The 20,717-nt window shown below is 66.3% G+C and overlaps 9 protein-coding genes across 9 annotated transcripts in view; 5 read left to right on the forward strand and 4 right to left on the reverse strand.

The window, feature by feature from the left end:
• EMIHUDRAFT_359436 (hypothetical protein) overlaps positions 1 to 429 on the forward strand; it is a 2,411-nt gene extending 1,982 nt beyond the window's left edge. The window contains exons 4-5 of the mRNA XM_005759168.1: positions 56 to 62; positions 180 to 429. The gene's annotated coding sequence lies outside the window, so the exon portion shown is untranslated. The remainder of the gene's footprint in view (positions 1 to 55; positions 63 to 179) is intronic.
• A 1,963-nt stretch (positions 430 to 2,392) lies between these two features.
• Positions 2,393 to 2,623, forward strand: EMIHUDRAFT_60830 (hypothetical protein; the record flags this gene model as incomplete). Its single annotated transcript, XM_005759169.1, has 1 exon — positions 2,393 to 2,623. A coding segment is annotated over one exon (231 nt), but the record flags the coding sequence as incomplete, so codon positions are not given.
• A 3-nt stretch (positions 2,624 to 2,626) lies between these two features.
• EMIHUDRAFT_49077 (hypothetical protein) lies at positions 2,627 to 2,863 on the forward strand (the record flags this gene model as incomplete). The annotated part of the gene is made up of 1 exon (XM_005759170.1): positions 2,627 to 2,863. A coding segment is annotated over one exon (237 nt), but the record flags the coding sequence as incomplete, so codon positions are not given.
• Positions 2,864 to 3,341: 478 nt separating this feature from the next.
• EMIHUDRAFT_106729 (hypothetical protein) lies at positions 3,342 to 5,501 on the reverse strand (the record flags this gene model as incomplete). Its single annotated transcript, XM_005759171.1, has 1 exon — positions 3,342 to 5,501. The coding sequence occupies one exon, from the start codon at positions 5,499 to 5,501 to the stop codon at positions 3,342 to 3,344; it is 2,160 nt and encodes a 719-aa protein (XP_005759228.1).
• A 1,311-nt stretch (positions 5,502 to 6,812) lies between these two features.
• EMIHUDRAFT_106730 (hypothetical protein) lies at positions 6,813 to 7,574 on the reverse strand (the record flags this gene model as incomplete). Its single annotated transcript, XM_005759172.1, has 1 exon — positions 6,813 to 7,574. One exon carries the CDS (start codon positions 7,572 to 7,574, stop codon positions 6,813 to 6,815), a length of 762 nt encoding a protein of 253 aa, XP_005759229.1.
• A 572-nt stretch (positions 7,575 to 8,146) lies between these two features.
• Positions 8,147 to 10,439, reverse strand: EMIHUDRAFT_453407 (hypothetical protein). Its single transcript, XM_005759173.1, has 8 exons — positions 10,022 to 10,439; positions 9,833 to 9,949; positions 9,701 to 9,757; positions 9,536 to 9,633; positions 9,096 to 9,141; positions 8,808 to 8,846; positions 8,557 to 8,742; positions 8,147 to 8,360 (listed from the first exon to the last, which is right to left on the reverse strand). The coding sequence occupies exons 1-8, from the start codon at positions 10,265 to 10,267 to the stop codon at positions 8,277 to 8,279; spliced, it is 873 nt and encodes a 290-aa protein (XP_005759230.1). The 5' UTR covers positions 10,268 to 10,439; the 3' UTR covers positions 8,147 to 8,276.
• A 1,077-nt stretch (positions 10,440 to 11,516) lies between these two features.
• On the forward strand, positions 11,517 to 13,255 carry EMIHUDRAFT_428400 (hypothetical protein; the record flags this gene model as incomplete). The annotated part of the gene is made up of 4 exons (XM_005759174.1): positions 11,517 to 11,795; positions 11,912 to 12,067; positions 12,174 to 13,124; positions 13,193 to 13,255. The coding sequence occupies 3 exons, from the start codon at positions 11,517 to 11,519 to the stop codon at positions 12,270 to 12,272; spliced, it is 534 nt and encodes a 177-aa protein (XP_005759231.1). The 3' UTR covers positions 12,273 to 13,124; positions 13,193 to 13,255.
• Positions 13,256 to 15,871: 2,616 nt separating this feature from the next.
• On the reverse strand, positions 15,872 to 17,212 carry EMIHUDRAFT_438657 (hypothetical protein; the record flags this gene model as incomplete). Its single annotated transcript, XM_005759175.1, has 2 exons — positions 15,968 to 17,212; positions 15,872 to 15,947 (listed from the first exon to the last, which is right to left on the reverse strand). Coding segments are annotated over exons 1-2 (1,302 nt in total), but the record flags the coding sequence as incomplete, so codon positions are not given.
• A 957-nt stretch (positions 17,213 to 18,169) lies between these two features.
• Positions 18,170 to 20,214, forward strand: EMIHUDRAFT_218906 (hypothetical protein; the record flags this gene model as incomplete). The annotated part of the gene is made up of 2 exons (XM_005759176.1): positions 18,170 to 18,718; positions 19,966 to 20,214. 2 exons carry the CDS (start codon positions 18,170 to 18,172, stop codon positions 20,212 to 20,214), a joined length of 798 nt encoding a protein of 265 aa, XP_005759233.1.
• Positions 20,215 to 20,717: the final 503 nt, after the last annotated feature.

The following is a 20,717-nucleotide window of genomic DNA, read 5'->3' on the forward strand; positions in this document are numbered from 1 at the left end:
GAGGAGGAAGACGCCCTCGCGTAGCGAGTCCGCGAAACCGCTGGCGGAGAGGTCGCGCGCCTGCGGGAGGGTCCAGGAGACGGAGGGTCCAGGAGACACTCGGTCCAGATTAGGCGCTCCGAGGAGTCCTCCGGGAGGGTGCGCGAAGCCAGAGATCGCACCCATTCGCGACGACCCAACAGGTTGATCCCCTCCTCGATGCCGCCGTCGATTGCGTCGATGTGCTCGAGCTCGCATCCTTTGTGCAGGCCCCCCCCAGGCGCCCCTACGGCGGCGCGCAGCGCCGCTGCACCCCAAACAAAAACGCGCGCGCAGCGCGCGCCAGCGGCGCGCAGCGCCGCCGCAGGCGGCGGACAGCAGGTGCGCAAATTTAAACGCCATTTTCGGTTTCGCACTTTTGCCAAAATCTTCAAAATCCGGTACAAATCGACTTAGGAGATTTTCCGTGCGCAGCCGGCGGGGCCCATGGCGGGGGCTGGCCCCCCGCTGCCAGGCGGCCAGCCAAAAATGTTATAAACACCAAAATTGGGTTTACATAGTAAACTGCTTGCCAGAGGCCTCAGCAACTTTGTACATCATTTTGGTCCTTTCTGTGTGGGCATGAGAATCGTTGCGCCTCACTGCGAGCCATGCCGATAGCCTCGCGTCGGCACCGGATATATCAGATCTAGATAAAGTACGCAGACAATAAAAACACTGGCACACCCCAGAGCTGACACCGCTTGAGCGGCGGTTGGCCCCGGCGCAGCGGATGAAGTCTGCGCCACAATTAACCTCGTCGCACTTGATGCAGCCGGAGAAGCTGGTGCCTGCCGGGTAAAAGAACCGGCGGATGCAGTCAAAGTTGGAGACGCAGGCCACGGCGTCGCACGCGACGTTATCTGCGGGGGCAGCGGCAAGAGGTGCGTGAGTCTTCGAATCGCTGGGCGCGTCGCGCTCTGTGGCGAGCGCCTGTCCAGCAGTCCATACAAGACGGCTTGTTAGCGGGCTTCGCCCACGCAGCAGCAGGTTCCTCGCTGAAGCCCACACCCGCCTCACGCACACTTGCGTAGCTGCTCTACATTGCGGTGGCCGCCAACCCACTTCGGCTTGGCGTAGGCCGTGGGAAAGCGTGTTGCGAACTCTCTGGTCGAGTTGAGCACGAGCAAATCCTGTATCTCTCGGGTCCAATGCGCACACGAGTGAGGTGCTAAAATTGCCGCACCAGAAGGATTCGTTCCATGCCTGACGTGAACGCCAAGGCTGCTCGACGCCGAACCGCTGACCCTTGCGGCTGCAGGCGCAGTTGCGGCCAAGCAGCCCGGTACGCTCTCCGGTGATGGCCCGATCGTAGAAGCCGTACGCATCTCGGCACTGCCGATCGCATTGACGGAACGGATCCTCGCCCACGCCCACATTTGCCAGCCCCACCACGGCCACGGAGACAGCCAGCACGACTCCCGCCGCCATCCGCGCCGCCGCGGCCAGCCGCCACCACCAACGCTGGATGATGGATGTCTCGAAATAATTTAACAAAGAAACCTTTGGCCCTCCCCCGAGGCCAGATCGGAAAAAGAAAACCGTGACTCCTGAACCGTTGGCACACCCGATGTCGCCCGCAAAGCGCGCCCGGACCGACGACGAGACGCTCGACCGCACCGTTCGCGCGCTGATCAGCCGGCTGCCGCACTTCTCGCAGTACAGCCAGTTCCGCATGCAGCGGCTGGACCGCGACGACCCCGTCTACACTCACCTGGAGGCCCGCTTCGTCAAGCAAGTGACCCGGCACCGTGGCCCGAAGGACGGCGACCCGCATCGCGAGGCGCCTCAGTTCAAGGTGACGAGAATCGAGCAGATCTACTCAAAGCGGCTGCAGGACAAGTACCTCGCCGAGGTTTGCGACGTTGCCGGCCTGTGCGAGCGCAAGGCGGCGAGGCTCGAGGTCGATGCGGTGCGCGTCGCCTCATTTGACGGGCTGGACGTCAACGAGTTCCTGCTGTACCACGGCGCGCCGAGCGGGCTCATCACGCGCCTCGCGGCACAGGGCCTCGACCCGCGCAACGCGGGCTCAAATGCGGGCAAGCTCTTTGGCTGCGGCACGTACCTCGCCTCGCTGAGCTCCAAGTCCGACATCTACACGAAGCCCAATGAGCAAGGCGAGCGGTGCTTGCTCGCGGTGCGCGCCTGCCTTGGCGAGCCGCACATGCAAAACACCCCGTGCCGAGACATCCTGAAGCCGCCCGAGCGCAAAGACAAGCGCGGCCCGCTCTCGTCGGTCGTCGCGCTGACGGTGACGCAGGGCGGCTGCGTCGAGCACCCCGAGTATATTGTCTACAACCAGGCGCAGACGCTGCCGCAGTTCGCCATTTACTACAAGCACACCGAGGAGTGCAGGTGCACCCACTGCTGGCGTGAGGTCGAGTATCTCAACATCAGGACCGTGACGCAGCACGGCAGCGAGATCTTCTTCAAGCTCAAGATTACAACGCCGTTTCAGAAGCTGATGCACGCCTACTGCAGCCGTCAGGGCGTCTCGTTGAGCGCTGTCCGCTTCATCTTCGACGGCACCGACATCAACGAGACCCAGACGCCGGCGCAGCTCGACATGGAGGACGGCGACGTGATCCACGTGGAGGTGCGGCAGGCCGCTTCGAGCTCCTCCGCGGAGCTCATGACGCTAAGGGTGATTGACGAGGACGGCGCCGAGGTCTACTTCACGCTCAAACCGACAACGCCGCTCAAGAAGCTGATGCATGTATACTGCAACAGGAAGGGTGTGCCCCTGAGCAACATGCGGTTCCTCCTCGACGGCCAGCGCATCGACGAGGCCAAGACCCCAGGCGAAATGGGCATGGAAGACGGCGAAGTCATCGTCGCCGAAATAGTCACGTAGCCGCGTGGATACATGGGTAGCCGTGAAGTGTTTCTGTTTCCCTTATTAAGTCAATAACTTATTATATCCGGATATGCAACGGTGGGCATAAGGCGACTGATACCACCGTCGCAGACACCGACGTTGTCCTGCAGGTTGATCTCTCTGCACCGCGCTGTGCAACAGCAGGTCGACCACCCGCTCGTGGCCCTCCTGGCACCTCTGGGCAGCGAGCATCAGCGCGGTGACGCCGTCGCTCTTCTGCAGATTGACCTCCCCCGCGCCGCGCTGACACGCAGCATGTCGAGACCCCGACCGCGACACAGGACGAAAGGACACCACAAGAGGGGAGCGATTTCACTCATGAACGCAGGCGAGTGACCAGTGAGCCCTATACACCACAGTCGCTTCTCCCCTCTCCTTCTTCCTTTATAAAGGGAAGCGCACGAGAGGACCCAGAACGCATTCCAACTCCAGCTGTATGGCAAAGCTACTTGGCTACGTGCATCCCCACGGGCAGCAGCGGCGGCTTCATCGCCTCGACGACGGCTTTGAGGTCGGCGTCGCTCGCTGTGCCGCCGCCTCCGCTGGTGCACACCCACGAGCGGTTGGCGACGCACAGCTTGTCGTCCGCGCCGCCGTCGGTCCTCCGTGTGAGCAGCTCCGCCGCCATCCGCGTCGTGCACGTCTTCTCTGCGAACTCCCTCTTCCACACCTTCGCCGGGTCGTGGCAGCTCTGCCCCAACGGGCAGGCGGCGTACCACGGCGCGCCGCGGTTGACCTGCTGGTCGATGGCGAGCCCCTGCGAGAAGCTCGAGCCGGGCCAGCCGACAAACCACGCGGCGCCGCGGCAGACTGCAAAGTCGAGCACGGCGGCGCGCGTGTACGAGCTGTTCGCCGAGCTCCACCTCGAGTCGTACGAGACACGCGCGCCGGTGGCGGTGCGCGCAAAGCGGGCGCCCCACGCTGTGCGCCCCGACGCGAGCATCTTCTCGTCCGCTTTGCGCGGCACGTTCTTGCCGACGGCGACGAAGACCTCACGCGCACCGTGGAGCGCGGGCACCGCCGCCATCCCCTCCTGCAGCTGCGCGAGCGTCGGCGGCGGCCCGGCGCCCACCCTGTCTGCGGAGAACAGCATGTCGCGCTCGATGCGCGCGTGCACGCAGCCGTACGACTCTCTCAGCCCCGCCGTGGCGCGGAAGCGCGCAGCCTCGCGCGCAATCGGCGGCGCCGGCCGCAGCGAGCGCCAGGCGGCGGTCTCGAGCGGATGGAGGCCGGTGCACATGCGCCGCCGCCGCTCTCGCACGCTGTAAAAGTAGTCGAGGTAGGGCCACGAGTTGGAGGTCCCCGAAGTTCGGCCGGCGCGGCTCGCGCTCCACGTTCTGCGCGCATTCGTTGATTTGCGCAAAACGCGGAGTCCCGCTGCGCGCATCCCACGCCGGAAGCGCTCCTCGTCAAAGAGGGCGCCAAACGGCTCGACCGCACCGTTCAAAACGTGCGACGTGAATTCGGGCAGCAGAAGCGCGCTCCCTGTCGCGTGAGCGACGAGGCAGCACCCGATCAGCGCGAAGATCTGGTTGAAGAGCCCGCCGACCAGATTGCCCGGCGCGAGCACCGGGCGGAGCAATGAGCGGTCTCGCACGCCGTCGGGGCTGCCCTCCTCCTCGGCGGTCAGCGGCGGCGCGTGGCGGAAGCGCTCGTTCCACGCCGTCGCGTTGGCATCGACCTTCAGCCGGAGCGCGTCCGGGAACATAAGGAGCGGCCAGCAGCCGGTGCGCGTGTAGACGCTCCTCATGATCTCGGGCTTCAGCGTGCCTTGTCTCGAGCTCTTGTCTACATGATGTATGATGTAGGCGAGGCATCGGTCGCGGTCGAGAATCCCAGTGTTGGTGCGGAAATTATAGCCGCGCGGTAGCTCGTAGACTGGGTGTCGCTTGAAGTACGCGTGCCACACCGCCTGATCGCTACCATCGACGACGGTGTCGGCCGGCAACGAGCGCATCGCCTCGATCACCTCAGCCGCCGCCTCTCGCGACGGCCGCAACACCATCATTCCGCTGTTGATCCCGCCTTGCGGCTGCAGAGCGTCCGGAGAGTGGAAGACGGCGGCGGGCGCATCCACGTAAGCGAGGTGGTCGATGTTCCGGAGCACCTGGCAGTCGTTATCGAGGAAGATGACCTTGTCAAACTGCACGAGGCTGACCGCCTGTAGCTTGTCAAAGGTGCCCGCGAATATCTTTCGCGCCCACGCCGGCGGCGCGAGCGGCGCGACGGGCAGCATCCGCGCTTTGAGCGCCTGAAGCCGCTCCTCAAACTCCGCGTAGCGCGTGGTGACGAGCGTGTGCACGGGCAGCGTGGTGGCGGTGAGGAGGAGCGAGTGGAGCAGGTTCACGAGCGAGCGGAACTGGTGCAGGTAGCGCGAAAAATCGCCGGGCGTGTCTGGGTTCGGCGTGTAGCTGAGCACTGTCAGGATTGTCACGCGACCGCTGTCCGCGTCGGCGGGCCTCTCGATAATCGCTGAATCCAAGGCTCGCCCGCAGAGCGACGACGCTCGGCACTGGAGCGGAGCCCAGTCGGCCGCCGGTCGCTGGAAGCACCCCGACTCAGAACATGGGCACGCCGAAGCTGGGAATGCACCGTGTCGTGGCATACAGCGTGTTGCATAGTTGGGGTCGCACGAACAGGCGATCCTCATCGTCCCTCGCGTAGGACTGCCACAAACAGTCCGGGTCGCGTTGGCACCGCACGAAAATATGCCGCGGCAGCCGGCATTAACCCACATCACGTCGGCGTGCCCAGGCACGCAACCGTATCCTTGTGGCTCGCCGTCAGCATGCTGTGCGCGGCAAGCCTGGGCAGAGTGGTCGTTGAGCAGGCGCACCGCACACGTTTTGCTGTGTTTGTGGCGAAGGAGGTGAGCCACCAACAAAGTCAGCCACATCATGTAGTAGCGCTACCAGGTACGGCGTCTTTTTGGATAAGAATTTAAAGAAAAGAACTGTCTCTCACAGCCTGTGGCGAGAATCGGCGAGAGACTGCGAAGAGAGATAGGAAGAGGCAGACTCCCTAGGGTGGGCGACGGATAGCGCACCACACACCTCTCCTTAAAATCCCTGTGTGGTGGCGGCGTGCCGTCCTCCCATCCCTCCCTTGGGTTGTCTGTTTTCTTTCTTTTTAGCACACAGGCTCGTGGGAAAAGAATTCTTCAAATACAAGCTCTATCCCAGCACACTGGCACGACAAGGGCGCTTTTGGATAAGAATTTTTGCAGCGCCAAAAAGGACTCTCGCGGCCCAGTTCCCTGCGTGAGCACTGTGTGGTGGCGGCGTGCCGTCCTCCCCTCCCTCCCTTGTGCCCGTTCCTTCTTTCTTTCTGTGCGATGCACGCCCTGCGCGAGCGCAGGGCGGGGTGCGCGCTGTGCCTCTGTGTTCGTGCGTTGCCCACATCTCTTCTTTCTCCCTTAGATGACGTTCTCTTTATTTCCGGGTTCCGATTCGTTTCCGATGCGTTTCCAGTTCCCCGTTCCTGACGAAATCTTTGCGCTCTCCTTTTTACATACATATATATATTTAGCGCGCATGGCACCAACAACACTCCACGGGAGCCGCCCAAGCGACTCCTGCGAGGGGACGGCGAGGCACTTAGCTCTATGTGCACTCGACCCGGCGCACGCGACGCGAGCGAGCGCAGGCCGCACCACGGCAGCGCCACTGCCTGCATTGCCTAGCCCACCCGCTGCTCCATGCTCAGCTGCTGCCGGCTGGACGGTTCGTAATAGATCCTAATATGACGAGCGGTTGAGCGCGGTTCCAACTTGGGCGAGCGGTATTGGTTTGATAATCTTGATGCATATTTATCATCTCTGACTTCTCAAAAAAGAACATATTGTGGATGCGCATATGGATATGCCATTGATATACTCACCACCTCTAAACCCAGCGCTTGAGCGTGCGAGAGGCGTTCAGGCCTCGTCCATATTGTCTGCCTCGTATGACTCAAGGTCGCGCTGGCGCGCCACGCCGCCCTCTTCATACGCGCCCAGCCGGTGCTGGGCCCGCTCGAGCCAGCGCAGAAGGGGATCTTTGCAGCGCTGGTACGCCAGCATCCCCTGCCAGAGCGTCACGACGTGGTAACGAGACACCCTGCTTTCCAACGACCGTCCCATTGCAATCTGCTCGAGCAGAAAACGCGAACCCGAACCAAACTCGCCGAGGCCTTCATAGTCACGTTCAATGTTGTTGAGAAGTGAAGCGTCGTCGTCGTCGTCGTCGTCGTTAACCCAAAATGGCTCGTAGTCGTCGAGGATGTACGCAGCCTCCGCGTGCAGCGCGCGAAAGAAGCGCGTGTCGACCGCGTGCACAATGTCGCGCGCATCCCGGTAGGTCTTCAAAATGTGCGTGAAGATCTGCGTCATCTGGTCGACAAAGACGTCGAGCAGCGCGGGGTTCTCAAGAAGGTTGAAGCTCTCGCTCTCGTAGTCTAGGGCGAAGCGGGCGAAGCGGCTCCCGTTCTCTTCGAGGTAGGACGCCGCAAGGCCCTCAGCATGCTCAGGATAGGTCAAGTCGCGCAGCCAGTTGCGCGGGTTGCGCAGCATCGCGACCAAGGATTCGCCGAGTTGGTTCGCGGTGTCATATTGGTGCTCGGCGTCACGGCAGATTTTGTAGAAGCCAGCCACGGGCAGCAGCTTCAGGCCGCAGCGCTGCAGCCACGGAGGAGGAGGCATGCGAGTGGCGGCGAGTGGCGGCGGCGAGCGTTCTGCGGCGCGCGCGCGATGCGCCTACCAGATATGCAACGGTGGCATAAGGCGACTGATACACCGTCGCAAAACTGCATTGGGTCTCGAGTTCGATTCGACTCGGCGCAAAAAAACCAGACGGGCGTTGTCACTGGCTCGAAACCACCTTAGCGTTCACCTGCTATCCGCCGGTACCCAAACCGGATGCATCTCCGCACGACCCAGGAATGCAGTTTTGCGACCGGTGTATCCGTCACTTTATTCTTTATGCCACCGTTGCATATCCGGATATGCAACGGTGGCATAAAGTGAATGATACACCGTCGCACTATCCCCTACCTGCCCCGGGTGTGAAACCCACACTGCCCTAGGTAGGTAGGTAGAAAGGTGAAGAACAGCCAGGCTCGGACTGGACACCAACGCGGTATGGGTGGACGCGAGACAGATGATGACGACACGCACGAACGACACACAGACACAAACAAGCTCACAAGACACACAGCCATGCCCGGCCCAAATGCAAATCACACTGCCGAGGTGTGAATAGCCGGCCGCTCCCGAGGTCTCGGAGAAACTTAGGGTACACGTATATGGCGGTGCGCGAGCTTCTCAACTTCTCCCTCGCTCTCGCCGCTCCCAGCGTGGCGCTGCGCCACACTCGTCACACCCCACCGCGCGCGGGCCGCAAAGCTAGGCCCCCGCGGCCGCCGCGCTCTCCTCGGGCTTCGCGAGCGCCGCCAGGTGGGCCTGCACCGACTCGTCCTTGTAAGCCGCCTGCGTAGGGAAAGGTGCGGTGAGGTGGGCGGGACCACTGCCGCTGCAGCGTCCTCTCGAGATGGGCCGAGATGGGCTAGTCGAGATGGACTAGTCGAGATGGCTAGTCGACTGGCCGAGCCGAGCCGAGCCGAGCCGAGCCGAGCCGAGCCGAGCCGAGCCGAGCCAAGGCGAGCCGAGCCGAGCCGACGGCTGCCTGCGTCATCTCGACGATGAGGCTCTTGACGTCCTTGCGGTCGGCGGCGGCGCGCGGGAAGGGCAGCCGCAGCTTGAAGGTCTGCCCCTGGCGCGTCACCTGCACCATGAAGCCCAGCCGGTCGAGCGCCACCAGCTGCGCCGCCTCCACATCAGGGAGGCCGACGTAGTGCATCACCATCGCAACCTAGGCATCGCCCCGCGCGTGACCGGATGGCTAGGCAAGCCGCGCCACTGCGTCGCCATCGCCACCGTTGACTCGGCGTGGTCGTCGTTCATGTGGCCCATCACCTAGTCATATCTCCCCATATCTCCCCATATCTCCCCATATCTCCCCATATCTCCCCATATCTCCCCATCATGTGGCCCATCACCTAGTCACTCATGACTCGCCACTAGGCCAGCACTACTCCGTGACAGCTCCGGGAGGGCGTGATCGCAGCTCCTGTGGCCAAACAACCGTTCTATGCCGGCTATACCTCGGCACATACCTCGGCTTTATCTCGGCTGTATCTCGGCTATATCTCGGTGGCCAAACACCGGCGCCGCGAACGCCTGGATCGGGTCGACCTCGGCGCTCAGATACCTGGGGAGAGATGGGGAGAGATGGGGAGATATGGTCAGGCGCGCAGGTGCCTGCGGCATGCCGAAGAAGCCGGGGGCTATGACCGCAGCATGCGCGTGGGGGCACGGGCTGCGGCTTGAGCTGAACCCGGCGGAGTCCAGCGGAGTCCAGCGGAAGGTGGCGGGGCCCACCGGGAGGCCCGAGTACACACATGCGGGGAGAGGTGGGGAGATACGGGTCTGCCTTCCGCATCTGGGGCCTCGAGATGCGGGGAGAGGTGGGGAGATGCGGGTCTGCCTTCCGCATCTGGGCCTCGAGATGCGGGGGGATGGGGGGAGAGATGGGGAGATACGGGAGGTGTGGGGAGATGTGGGGAGATGTGGGGGCTGGCTTCCGCATCTGCGCTCGGAGGTACTCATCCGGCGACGGCGCAGCGGCACGCGCGAACCCGCCCACAAAGTTGACCGCCTTGAGGCTGGCCATGCGGTAAAAGGTGAAGTCGCCAAAGTCGACCTGTTCACAGGTGGAGGCCGTGAAGAGACGCTGTCGGGCAGCACGAAGCGCTCGCCCGAAGCTCCACCCAGAACGCGTTTGGGTGCCGCTCCCTGTACAGCTCCTTCAGCCCCTCCTTCTCGACCTAAACGGAGGGGCGAGCGCCGTCTAGGCCGCTCCCCTCTCGTACCGCTGCTGCAGCGCCTCGTGCGTGCTCGACCTGCTCCTTGCCCACGCGCTCCACGTCGCCGATGAGCGTCACGCGCCCGTCAGCGGCGCCCTCGAACCCCTTGGCCGTCACGGTGAGCGCCGCCTGGCCGCCCACCTTGGAGAGGTCCTATGCGACACGTGCTGGACGGTCGTGGGCGTGTCCGCGGCATGTTGGCCGGCGGCAACCTCGTCAGCGGTCCTTGGTGTGGCTCGACATGGCCGAAAAGACAAACACGGGCAGGCCGCTCGCGTCCGGCGCGAAGCCGACCAGGGCACCGTTCGGGTACCCGTCGACCTGCGACGAGAGCGTCGACAGCACCGCGTACCCGCTCGAGTAGGCGACGAGCGAGCGGGCGTCCTCGGCCATGGTGAGGCGTGCGGCACCGCGCTGGTGCTCCATCACCGCCGCCTGCACCGCCTTCTCCTCCTCGCTCAGCTCGGGCATGTTGCGTACTGCGTGGCCGCCGCGGCCGCCCGCCCCGAGCCGGTCCTCGCCCTCCTCCTCGCCCTCCTTCTCGGCAACGGTCGCGAGCGCGCGAGGCGCAGCCGGGCGCGCCGCCACCGAGCGACCAGGCGCGAGGAGGAGCGCGTCGCCGGCGGCGAGAAGCGAGGCAGCGAAGAGCAAAAGCGGGAACCACGACATGGATGGACTTTTCATGGCTGATGGGAAAATGTCGGCGGATTCACGCCGGCCAAGAGCGGGCTAACCTTGAAATCTGCACCTTGGATGGCTGCGCTTCACTCCGCCCTCCCAGCACGCGCCATTTTGGCTGCCTTCCAGCCAAGTACAGCCATCCTCCGGCCGATGGCTGCGATGGCTGTGTCCCGGCCATCTCCGCCCGGCCGCATGATGGCTAGCCCGAGACGGCAGGACGGCGAGACCGGGCGCGGTGCAAGGCTTGCGTGGTGCGCGTGGGGCCGTCGGGCAGCTGTTCATGATTGATGCCGTCAGCCTCAGCCGGCTGGAAGGCGTCCCGCCCACCGCTGGCCGGAGATATCTCCCGTCCGAGCTCTCCCACAATCGAGCGGGTGGCAGTCAGCCCGAGACGGCAGGACGGCGAGACCGGGCGCGGCGCGAGGCTTGCGTGGTGCGCGTGGGGCCGTCGGGCAGCTGTTCATGATTGGCGCCGTCAGCCTCAGCCGGCTGGAAGGCGTCCCACCCACCGCTGGCCGGAGATATCTCCCGTCCGAGCTCTCGCACACACGAGCGGGTGGCAGTCAGCCCGTGTCGTTCAGTCTCGGGACGCCGGCATGACTTCAATCCGTGAGTGCGACAGAGTGTCGTATTCACCCCGTGGCCCCCCTTTGAGCAAACGTAAACCAACCAGACCAGCTGAAGGTTCGCAGCACCCTGAGGGAGGCGGCGAACCAGCTGAGCAACAAACTTTCGCACGCTCAGCACCTGGACGAGGTCACATGGACCACCAAGAACTGGCACGGGCTGCAGATGCAGCGCTTGTCTGTCGTCCTCCACACCGCCGTGGCGTGGCAGACGGTGAACGAGCTAGCGTGCGGGGAGAGCGGCATTGTGCATGGTGCGGAGTGCATTGCCGTTCTTAACGGAGTCGCTTAGGCGGCTCCGGTGGTGAGCCGGTGTGTGTGCCAGTCCGCGCCAGTCCGCGCCCTTGTCGTGCCAGTGTGCTGTGAGAGAGGGTTGTAGAACAAGAATTCTTCATCCGGTGGCGCTTGGCTCCATGAGTCTCGCCAGGCCGCTCTTGCTGTTGCTACTGCAGATTGCGGGCGAGGCGCGAGCCTTGCACGCAGGCGCCAACGCCGCGCCCGGGCAGCTGCTGCGCCGGCCCGCGGCCGCGCTGCTCCGGGCGGCGCCCTCGTGCGGCGCAGCGCTGGGTGGGGCTTCTCCGGCGGGGCTGCGGGCGCTGCGGCTGCGCGGCGGCTCGAGCCAGCTGTTCGTCAAGACGCTGTCGGGCAAGACGGTGACGGTGGAGGTGGAGGAGAGCGACTCGATCGCCGACGTCAAGGCCCGCCCATTCCGCCTCCTCTGCCGCTTCTTCGCTCGCCCGTCGTTTGCGCCGGCGGCCCCACGCCTCCGCCCCACGCCTCCGCCCCGCGCCCCGCCCTCTCGGTGCAGGCCAAGATCCAGGACAAGGAGGGGATCCCGCCGAAGGAGCAGCGCCTCATATTTGATGGGAAGCAGGCGCGCCAACCGCGCTCTGCCCTGCTCGCCGCCTCTTGCCTTCCTCGGCGTCGAATACTGCGCGAGCGCCACCGCCTCTCCGCCTGCTCTGTCAGCTCTGTCCTCGCGTCCCTGCCACCCTCTCCTTCCGCCGCGCCTGCCCGGCTGCGCTCGCCTCGTCGCCCCTCACTCGCGCCTCGCGCCTCGCTGCACGCAGCTGGACGACACGAAAACGATCGGCGACTACAACATTGAGGAGGAGAGCACGATCCACCTCGTGCTGCGGCTGCGTGGGGGAGGCGCCGTGCGGTGGTGACGCCCGCACTGCCGTCGGCCGACTTCTGAGGACGCTTGTTGCGTGGAGAGGGTGGTAGAGCCGTGTAGCGAGGCAGTGCGACGGCGTCGCTCGGTGTCGCGAGGGGTGGAGGTCTCTCGCGCGTCCGCGTGCGTTCACGTTGTCCATTGTTGCTCTTTGTAACAGTCTGCGTCACACTCACACACACTCTCTCCCTCTGCTACACCTATCCGCGGGCGGCGGTGGGGCGGGGGACGTAGTGTCGAAGTCGGTCGGGTGCGGCCCGACAACGCGGAACGCCTCAGAACGCCCAGTTGACGGGGGGTCTCCGTCTCGGCCTGCGCCGTGCGCGGCCTGCGCGGCGCGCTGTGGCGCTGACCGCCGCTGTCCTCGCAAGCTGAGTGTCCCCCGAAACGATGGCGCGGCCATGCGAAGAAGCATGGGCGACTGGGCACTCCCCGCGCGTGGAATAAAGTGGGGGCTGCCGCGGTGGCGCGCGACGCGGATGCCGGTTCCGCCGCAAACGATACCATCGGGCTCTCAGACATGAATCGGCACCCCGACCGCTAGAGCGGCGCCTCCCCGCCAGCGCCGCGGCTCGAAGCTGTCCGCCGGGCCCGGAAGACATGTAGACGGGGGCAAGAGAGCAAGCGGCGGCACAACAAAAGAGCAAGCGGCGGCACAAAGCGAGGAGGAGGCGTGAGAGGCGGTGCTGCTACAGCTTCGCCAGCTCCGCCTGCAGCTCCGCCTCCCACGCCTCCGCGCCGTCCGCCGCCTCGCCGACCGCCTGTGTAGGACACGTCAGGGACGTGTCGCGGACGTGTCCAGGACATGCCACCCGTGCCGCCGCCCCGCGGACCGCCGCGTCGACGCCTAATCACAGCCTTCCGTGTCACAGCTCTCCGTCTCGCACCGCGCCGACAGGTCGCCGTCGATGGCGCCCGCGCCCGCGCAAAGGCCGCCGCCTCTCGCCAAGCCGCCTCCGATGCACACCGCTGCCGCCGAGGAGGAGGAGGAGGACGGAGGACGGCCGGGAGGCGGGGCGCGCGCTGTTGCTCCGCGGCGGCCGCCGCCCTCGCCCCTCGCATGGCCGCTTCCTCCGCCTCCTCCGCCTCCTCCGCCTCCTCCGCCTCCTCCGCCTCCTCCGCCTCCTCCGCCTCCTCCGCCTCCTCCGCCTCCTCCGCCTCCGCCTCCTCCGCCGCCGCCTCCGCCGCCTCCGCCACCGCCTCCGCCTCTGTCGCCGCCGCCACGCCCGCCACGCCCGCCGCGCCCTCTCCGCCTCGCCGCCTCGAGGCCGGCCTCGACCTCCCCATCCAGCTCGCCGATCTGGTCAAACTCGTGCAGAAGGGCGCGCTCGTCGGCGTCCGAGTCGGAGGAGCCGGCGCCGGTGACGAGCAGCGGAGAGGACGACGAGCCGTACGCGAAGCTGCTCCGGCCGTCCCCCCCGGGCGACGCCGGCGGCGGCGGCGCGGCGCCCGTCGCGAGGGCGTGCAGGTGGGCGAAGTAGTGGGAGAAGAATGCCTCTTCGGAGACCGCCCGCGGGACCAGCGTGTGCCTCTGCCGCTCGAGGTGCTTGTCCACCGACAGCGCCTCGAGCACCACCGCGACGGACGCGTCCAGGTCAAACTCAAACGCGGGCGACGACGCGGACGGCGGCGGCGGGGCGAGAAAGGCAGCGCGGTTCTGGGAGAGGGCGCGCATGCGCGCGCGGACGTCGGCGGAGAGGCCCGGCGCCTCCCACGGCAGCATCACCACGCCCACGCCCGTCCCCTCCTCCTCCGCCGCCGCCCGCCGCCCCTCCTGATCCTCGAGCGGCGAGAGGAGCGCGCGGAGGCGCCCAAGAGTGCGGGCGCGGCCGTCGCTACCGGAGCTGGAGCCGCTCGCGCCGCCGCACTGCGGCCCGCCGCCACTCGCACCGCCGCTCCCGCCGCCGCTCCCGCTCCCGCCTCCGCCGGCCGCCGTGGTGGCGGCGTCGCACCGCTTCAGCTCCGCCTCAAACTCGAGCCGCTCCTGCTCGAGCCGCTCCTGAACGGCCGCCGCCGCCGATGAGACGGCCACCGCAGCCGTGGAGAGCCACTTGAAGCCGTCCTCCAGCGGCATGCTTGGCCGACGTGCACACTCCGCCGAGACTCGTCCGCCGAGAGCGCCGCAAGCAGACGGATGGGTGCACCTCGCCGACGATTTCTTTTCGATGAGAGCTTTTTCCATTTCCTAGATCCGTTTTAGTTGGAGCACTTCACACACACACACACACACACATAAGAGGCACGAGGAGGGCGGCGACCTCAACCGACTATGGAGGACCCGTCACCAGACGACGCAGATTGTGTTTGAGAGAGATTTTTAGCAATACCATGTTGCAGAGCAGACGACGGTGAGGCGGAGCAGACGCGCAGGGCGAGACGAGGGAGGGAGCAGGATGTTGCGGAGATCAGCAGGAGGATGTACGACGAGATTAGGAGCAGCAGGGACCCGAGGGACCATGTGGAAGACGGCTAGTGCTAGAGGATGTGGCCCGTGAGTTGAACAAAATCCGGGGACGCGACCCACCTCGCCACAGACGGTCCCGCGCCTCGCCGCTATGACGGGGACACACCCCGCACCGTCCGCTGTGTCCCCGTCTTTGTCCGGAGTGAAAAGTCCAACGCGCTCGTCGGTGACGGCGTCCCCGGATTTCGCCGCGCTCGGCGAACCTCGACAGCGCTTTCGGTGGCATGCAGCTCTTTGCGCCTGAAGCTTGGAGAGCAGCTCCTCTGCTGCTCACACGCTCTGCACAGTTGGCACAGCCTACTGTGCGGCTGCCACAGCTGTGACAGCGATGGGCTCGCCCTCACTGGCCCTCAGTCACTTGTGCTGCGGCTTGTGTGAGCGACACTGCTCGGCGACTGCCGGCACACTGTGAGACCGTGGGTGTGAGGTTAAACCACGCTACCAGCGCTTGGTCACATCGGCCCCGAGGTCAGATCCTTCTACTCTGTTGATGACAAGACTTGTCTACTGGCTGGAGCCGAGCAGGAGGGCCCAGCGCACAACCCCTGTCCAACTCAGGGTCCACACCCCGTAGTCGTCTCCCCCATCGGGAGGACGACCCCGGCGCTAGTCGCCGACCACACCCACAAAGAACCCTGCACAAAGACCGCAGGGCGGGGACCTGTTCCTTTTTACCCATCTCCTAGTAGAGGTGTCCGTTTTATTTATTTATTTACGTGCAACACGCCAATCCGAATGGCCAGATGCCTCCGGTCTGCCTCATCTATTCCCCCGTGTGTCTTTCGCCCAACGCAAGCCGCCCTCTTGCCCGCTCCGACGCTCTTGTCCCAAGCGGCCGAAGCGCGCCGCGAGAGACGCAGACCCCCCCCACCCCACCGCCGCTGTGCGTCGTGCTCCGCAGCCGCAGGGTCTGCTGCTCTCTCTGCCGTGCTCGCGCGGCGGTCCCGCAGGAACCCGCGCCCTCGCCGCCCGGCCGGGGCTGGAGAGGCTCACCAGAGGTCGATGCCGCGCTCCTCGCACACGGCCACCAGCTCAGGCTGCTCCGTGTTGTCCACGCGGAGCTCCTGCACGCGAGGGGAGGAGCGATGAGCATTGGGCGGGGGAGGGGCGTGTGGCGAGGGGGGCGTCTCGCGCCTTCAAGCTCGGGGCGGCCCCCTCCTTGAGGGCGGCGGCCAGCGCCTTGCAGCCCTCGTCGCCAATCTTGTTGCCGCCGAGATAGAGCTCCTCGAGCCGCGGCGCTGACCCCTCCTTGCCGAGGGCGGCGGCCAACGCCTTGCAGCCCTCGTCGCCGATCTTGTTTTCGTTGAGATAGAGCTTCTCGAGCCGCGGTGCTGCCCCCTCCTTGCCGAGGGCGGCGGCAAGCGCCTTGCAGCCCTCGTCGCCAACCTTGTTGCCGCTGAGATAGAGCGTCTCGAGCCGCGGCGCTGCCCCGCTCGCGAGGACCTCCGCCAGCTGCGCCGCCTCCGCGTCGCCCCAGCCGAGGCTGTCGTAGAACAGCGCGGTCGCCTTGCCAAACTGCTCCTTGAAGGCGGCCTCGTACAGCCGCTTCACGAGCGGCTTGTCGTCCTTGCCGTTGGTGAAGCTCTTCTTCTCCAGCTCCGCCGCGAACGCAGACGGCAGCAGCGGAGGGCGCCGGCCGCCCTCCTGGGTGCAGTCGTCGATGAGGCTGCGGCAGTAGTACTCCTTGCCGCCGCGCATCTTGCCGAGGTCGAGCGAGAGGGCGCTGGATTTGGTGAGGCTGGCCCAGGCGTTCTCGGTGGCGCACCAGCCGCGGTCAAAGTACGCGGCCACGTTGGTGCCCTCGATCTGGTCCTCCGCCGCGTGGCCGTCCGGGAAGGAGGTCAGCCGCAGCACCCACGTCTGCGGGTGGGAGTAGAGCGTGCCGAGGCAGCCCAGCCCCTGCTTGAAGAGCGCGTTCTGCTCCTCGGTGCGCAGGACGCCGTTGGGGGGGTCGGGGTGCTGGTGCAGCGAGCCGAAGTCCCAAAAGACGCCGAGCCGCGGGATGTCGGTGAGCAGGGCCTTGAGCGCCCTCGCGACGCGGGAGAGGTTGGCTCCGCGCGGGTCGGGGTGGTCCTTGGTCAGCCACGGGTAGGAGAGCGCTCCGACGGGAAGGCTGCCATACTTGGTGGTCGCCTCGACGAGGTCGGTGAGGGAGAGGAAGGCCTCTTTGGGCAGAGCCTGACGGTGGGTGAGGACGCCGCCCGCCTCGGCGTGGCGGATGACCCACCGCGCGTCGAGGACGGCGACGGCGCCGCTCGCGAGGACCGGCTCGAGGTCACCACCGCCGCGCTTGCGCCACACCTCCAGCTTCCCCTCGCTCACGCCAAGATCGGTGGCGGAGGGGAGTGTCGGCGGCGCGGCGGTTTCGGCGGGCGTCGGGGCGTCGCGTTCGACGGCGGGAGGGCCGGGCAGCTCCTCGGTCGGGGCCTCGACGCGGCTGGAGAAGCAGCCCATCGTGAGAAGTCGATCGACTTTGACAAGGACACAGGTGGAACAGAATTTTCAGTGTATGTAGCTCTTACGAACATACCCGCTAGAGGACGAGCAAGCCTGCTCTAGCCTTGCACGTTGCTTCCTGTCGTCTGTTGTTTGTTGTACCCTTGTTTGTTTCTCTTGGCACCTTGGAGTGCTGGGGGGGGCGACAGGAAGAATGTGGCCCTGAGTTATGTATACGCCAACTCAGGGTGTGTGGCAGCCAGCTGGCTGTGTGTCTTGTGAGCTTGTTTGTGTCTGTGTGTCGTTCGTGCGTGTCGTCATCATCTGTCTCGCGTCCACCCATACCGCGTTGGTGTCCAGTCCGAGCCTGGCTGTTCTTCACCTTTCTACCTATGTATGTTCGTAGGGAGGTGATGAGGAGTCAGTTAGCGCGGCGGGCGGTTAGACGTTACGAGAGGCTCGGAGGTTGGAGCGGAGCGTGTCTCATTGCGTCAGGCAGGCCCACGACCGACACCCACCGGAGCGTGGCGGTAGGTTCGCAGCACCCTGAGGGAGGCGGCGAACCAGCTGAGCAATAAACTTTCGCACGCTCAGCACCTGGACGAGGTCACATGGACCACCAAGAACTGGCACGGGCTGCAGATGCAGCGCTTGTCTGTCGTCCTCCACACCGCCGTGGCGTGGCAGACGGTGAACGAGCTAGCGTGCGGGGAGAGCGGCATTGTGCATGGTGCGGAGTGCATTGCCGTTCTTAACGGAGTCGCTTAGGCGGCTCCGGTGGTGAGCCTGTGTGTGTGCCAGTCCGCGCCAGTCTGCGCCCTTGTCGTGCCAGTGTGCTGTGAGAGAGGCTTGTCTTAAGAATTCTTCTTTCTGTGAGACTATCTCGAGAATTCTTCTTTCAACGCCAACCACATTTCGCACATCCAAAACTATCCGTTGTGGTCGGGCGCAACCTCGACAGCCTAAACCTCGACACAGTGGAGTTAGTCTGCATGTCAGTGGCCGCCGCGGAGCTCCGCGTTCGCCTTGCTGCGCTCGAGCGCATCAAGCTCCGGGCCAGCGCGGTCGTCGAGGATCACCGCAGCCGCCACGCCGCTGGCGGCTCTGCGGAGCTCCAGGCACGCCTCGCCGCGCTCGAGCGGGTTGGCGAGCGGGCGCAAGCGGTCCGCGCCTTCGGCGCAGCATGCGGTGGAGGCCCGTCTTCACCGCCGCCCGCGCCCGCTCCAGCTCCCACGCCGGCGGCGCGCGGGCAGGACGAGCGGCTCGGCTCGGCCGCCAAGAAGCTGGTCCACGAGCAGGTCGCGGATCTGCTCGAGGAGGACGAGACGAACCTGCCCTTCTTGCTGCGGCTGCTGCACGGCCTCTCCGCGCTGCGCGGCCCGCTCGCGCTGCGGCAGCGCGCCGCCCTGCTCCAGATGCTGCGCCGCTTCGGGCGCGAAGGGGCGGGGGAGGCGGAGTTTACCGACGGCGGCCGCGCCGAGTCGCCGGCGGGAGAGGAGGCGCGCGCGCCCGTCGCGACAACTCTTGCACGCCTGAGTGCTGTGCGATGGCCGCTCGTGTGACCGCCCTCTCGGCGCACACCCTATCTCCCCCGAGCCCTCCTCCCCGCTTTTGGTCCCGGCCCTCTGACGGACGTCCGCGCCTCATGACTGGACGGCTCGTCGCGGTTCGGTGCCGCGGAGGAGATGGAGGACGAGATCTGGTGATAGCTGACCCCTCACCTCGATGCCCCAGGCGGAGGAGGAGATGGAGGACGACATCTGCGACGACATGTACGAGGACGACGCGTACGCGGACGAGGGCGAGGGCGAGGCGGGCGACGGGGCGAGAGGGGGGGAGGAGGAGGGCGAGGAGGGGGAGGGGCGCGGCGACAGCGGCGACTTTTTCGACCGGTTCGACTCGTTCGCTGCCGCCGACGCCGCGCTGGAGGAGAGCCTCGGCGCTGCCAAGGCTTCGAGTCCAAGCGAAGCATTCCTAGCGCAGCGGCCAGCCCTCGCCGCCGCCGCCGCGGCGGCGGCGGCGGCCGCGTCGGCGGTGGAGGCCGCCGCAACGGCCGTAGGGCCGGGCTCGGCGGATGCGGCGAGGCCGAAGACGGCGCGAGGACGGCCCGGGCTCGATCCGTTCCACTACGTCTCCCCGGGCGCATCGCCGTGCGGCGCGGGCGGCGCGGGCGCGGGCGGCGGCTTTGCGGCGGCGGCGGAGCGGCTGTCGCTCGGCGGCTTCGCCGACACGCCGCCGTTTGTGTCGCCGCTCGGTTCGCCCGCCGAGGAGGAGGCGGCGGCGGCGCCGCCGGCCGCCCGCCCCCCCCCTCCGCCGCCCGGCGGGGGAGGGCGCGGGCTCGCGGCGGCGCCGCCGCCCGCGCCGTCGTCGGACGATTGGTCGCTCCTCTCGGGCGGCTCCCCCGGCGGAGACAAGGTGAGCGAGCGGCTGAGCGACAGAGGCGGCGACGGGGCGAGCGACGGCGGGAGCGACGGCGGAAGCGACGGCGGCGGCGACGGCGGGAGCGACGGCGGCGGGAGCGGTGGCGGCGGGAGCGATGGCGGCGGCGGCGGCGGCGGCGGCGCGAGTGCCGAGGGGGGCGACGAGGTGCGCGTCTCCGCCCGAGTGACGAAAGTCCTGGTCCATGGGCTCCCCTCACGAGTTACTGTTGGCTGGCGAGGTGCGCGTCTCCGACTTGCCCGACGCGCGCTTCGACTTTGGCGCGCCGCCGCCGCCGCCGCAGCAGCGGCCGACGCTGGAGGAGCTCCGCCGGCGACTCGCGGCCATGGAGCCCGAGGGGCTGGACCAGGGCGCCGGCGGGCTGGTCGGCGACCCGGAGGAGGGAGCCGACTTTGGCGCCCGCCACGGCCGAGGGGCGGAGGGGACGGAGGTCGACGGCGAGGCGCCCTCGCAGACGGCAGCGCTCAACCAGCACCTCGCGGCCTCCTTCAAGGCGTCGCTCGACCGCGTCGGCGCCGCGTACTGCCCGATGCTCACGCAGGCGGCGGCGATGGGCAGCGCGGCGAGTCGGCCGGGCGAGGGGGAGGACATGGACTGACGGCATCGGGGGCTGGGGCATCGTGCGTGGTCTCCCAGGGGGGGGGGGGGGGGGCTAAAGGGGGGGGGGGGGGGGAAGGTTTTAACCTTTCGGGGCCCCCAAGGGGGGGGCGGAGGAACCCAAACAAAAGGGGGGCCCTAGGCTAAAGCCCAACGGGGGGGGCCCCCCCGCCCCCAAAAAACGAAAACAGTGGGTGAACCACCGGCCCAAATAATCCAAATGCCCCAAAAAAAAAATACCGGGGGCGACCCCAGGATTTCCCCGCCCCCCCCCAAAATGCCCCATGCCCAATGCCCCATGGAAAAATAAAACCCCCCGGGGGGCCCCGAGGGGAAGGGAAAACACAGCCCGGCCAACGACTGGGACCCCCCCCCCGTTTGGGGGGACCCAGGACGGGGGATAATGGTAACCCAGGTTTGTTTTCTTGTTTAGGAAGGGGAAAAACACCCCGGTTCGGATTGGAGTCAACAAAACCCGGAGACCCCCGTACTGAATCCTAAAGG

This window comes from Emiliania huxleyi (assembly GCF_000372725.1).
Source record: "Emiliania huxleyi CCMP1516 unplaced genomic scaffold EMIHUscaffold_81, whole genome shotgun sequence".
NCBI classification, from domain to species: Eukaryota; Haptophyta; order Isochrysidales; family Noelaerhabdaceae; genus Emiliania; species Emiliania huxleyi.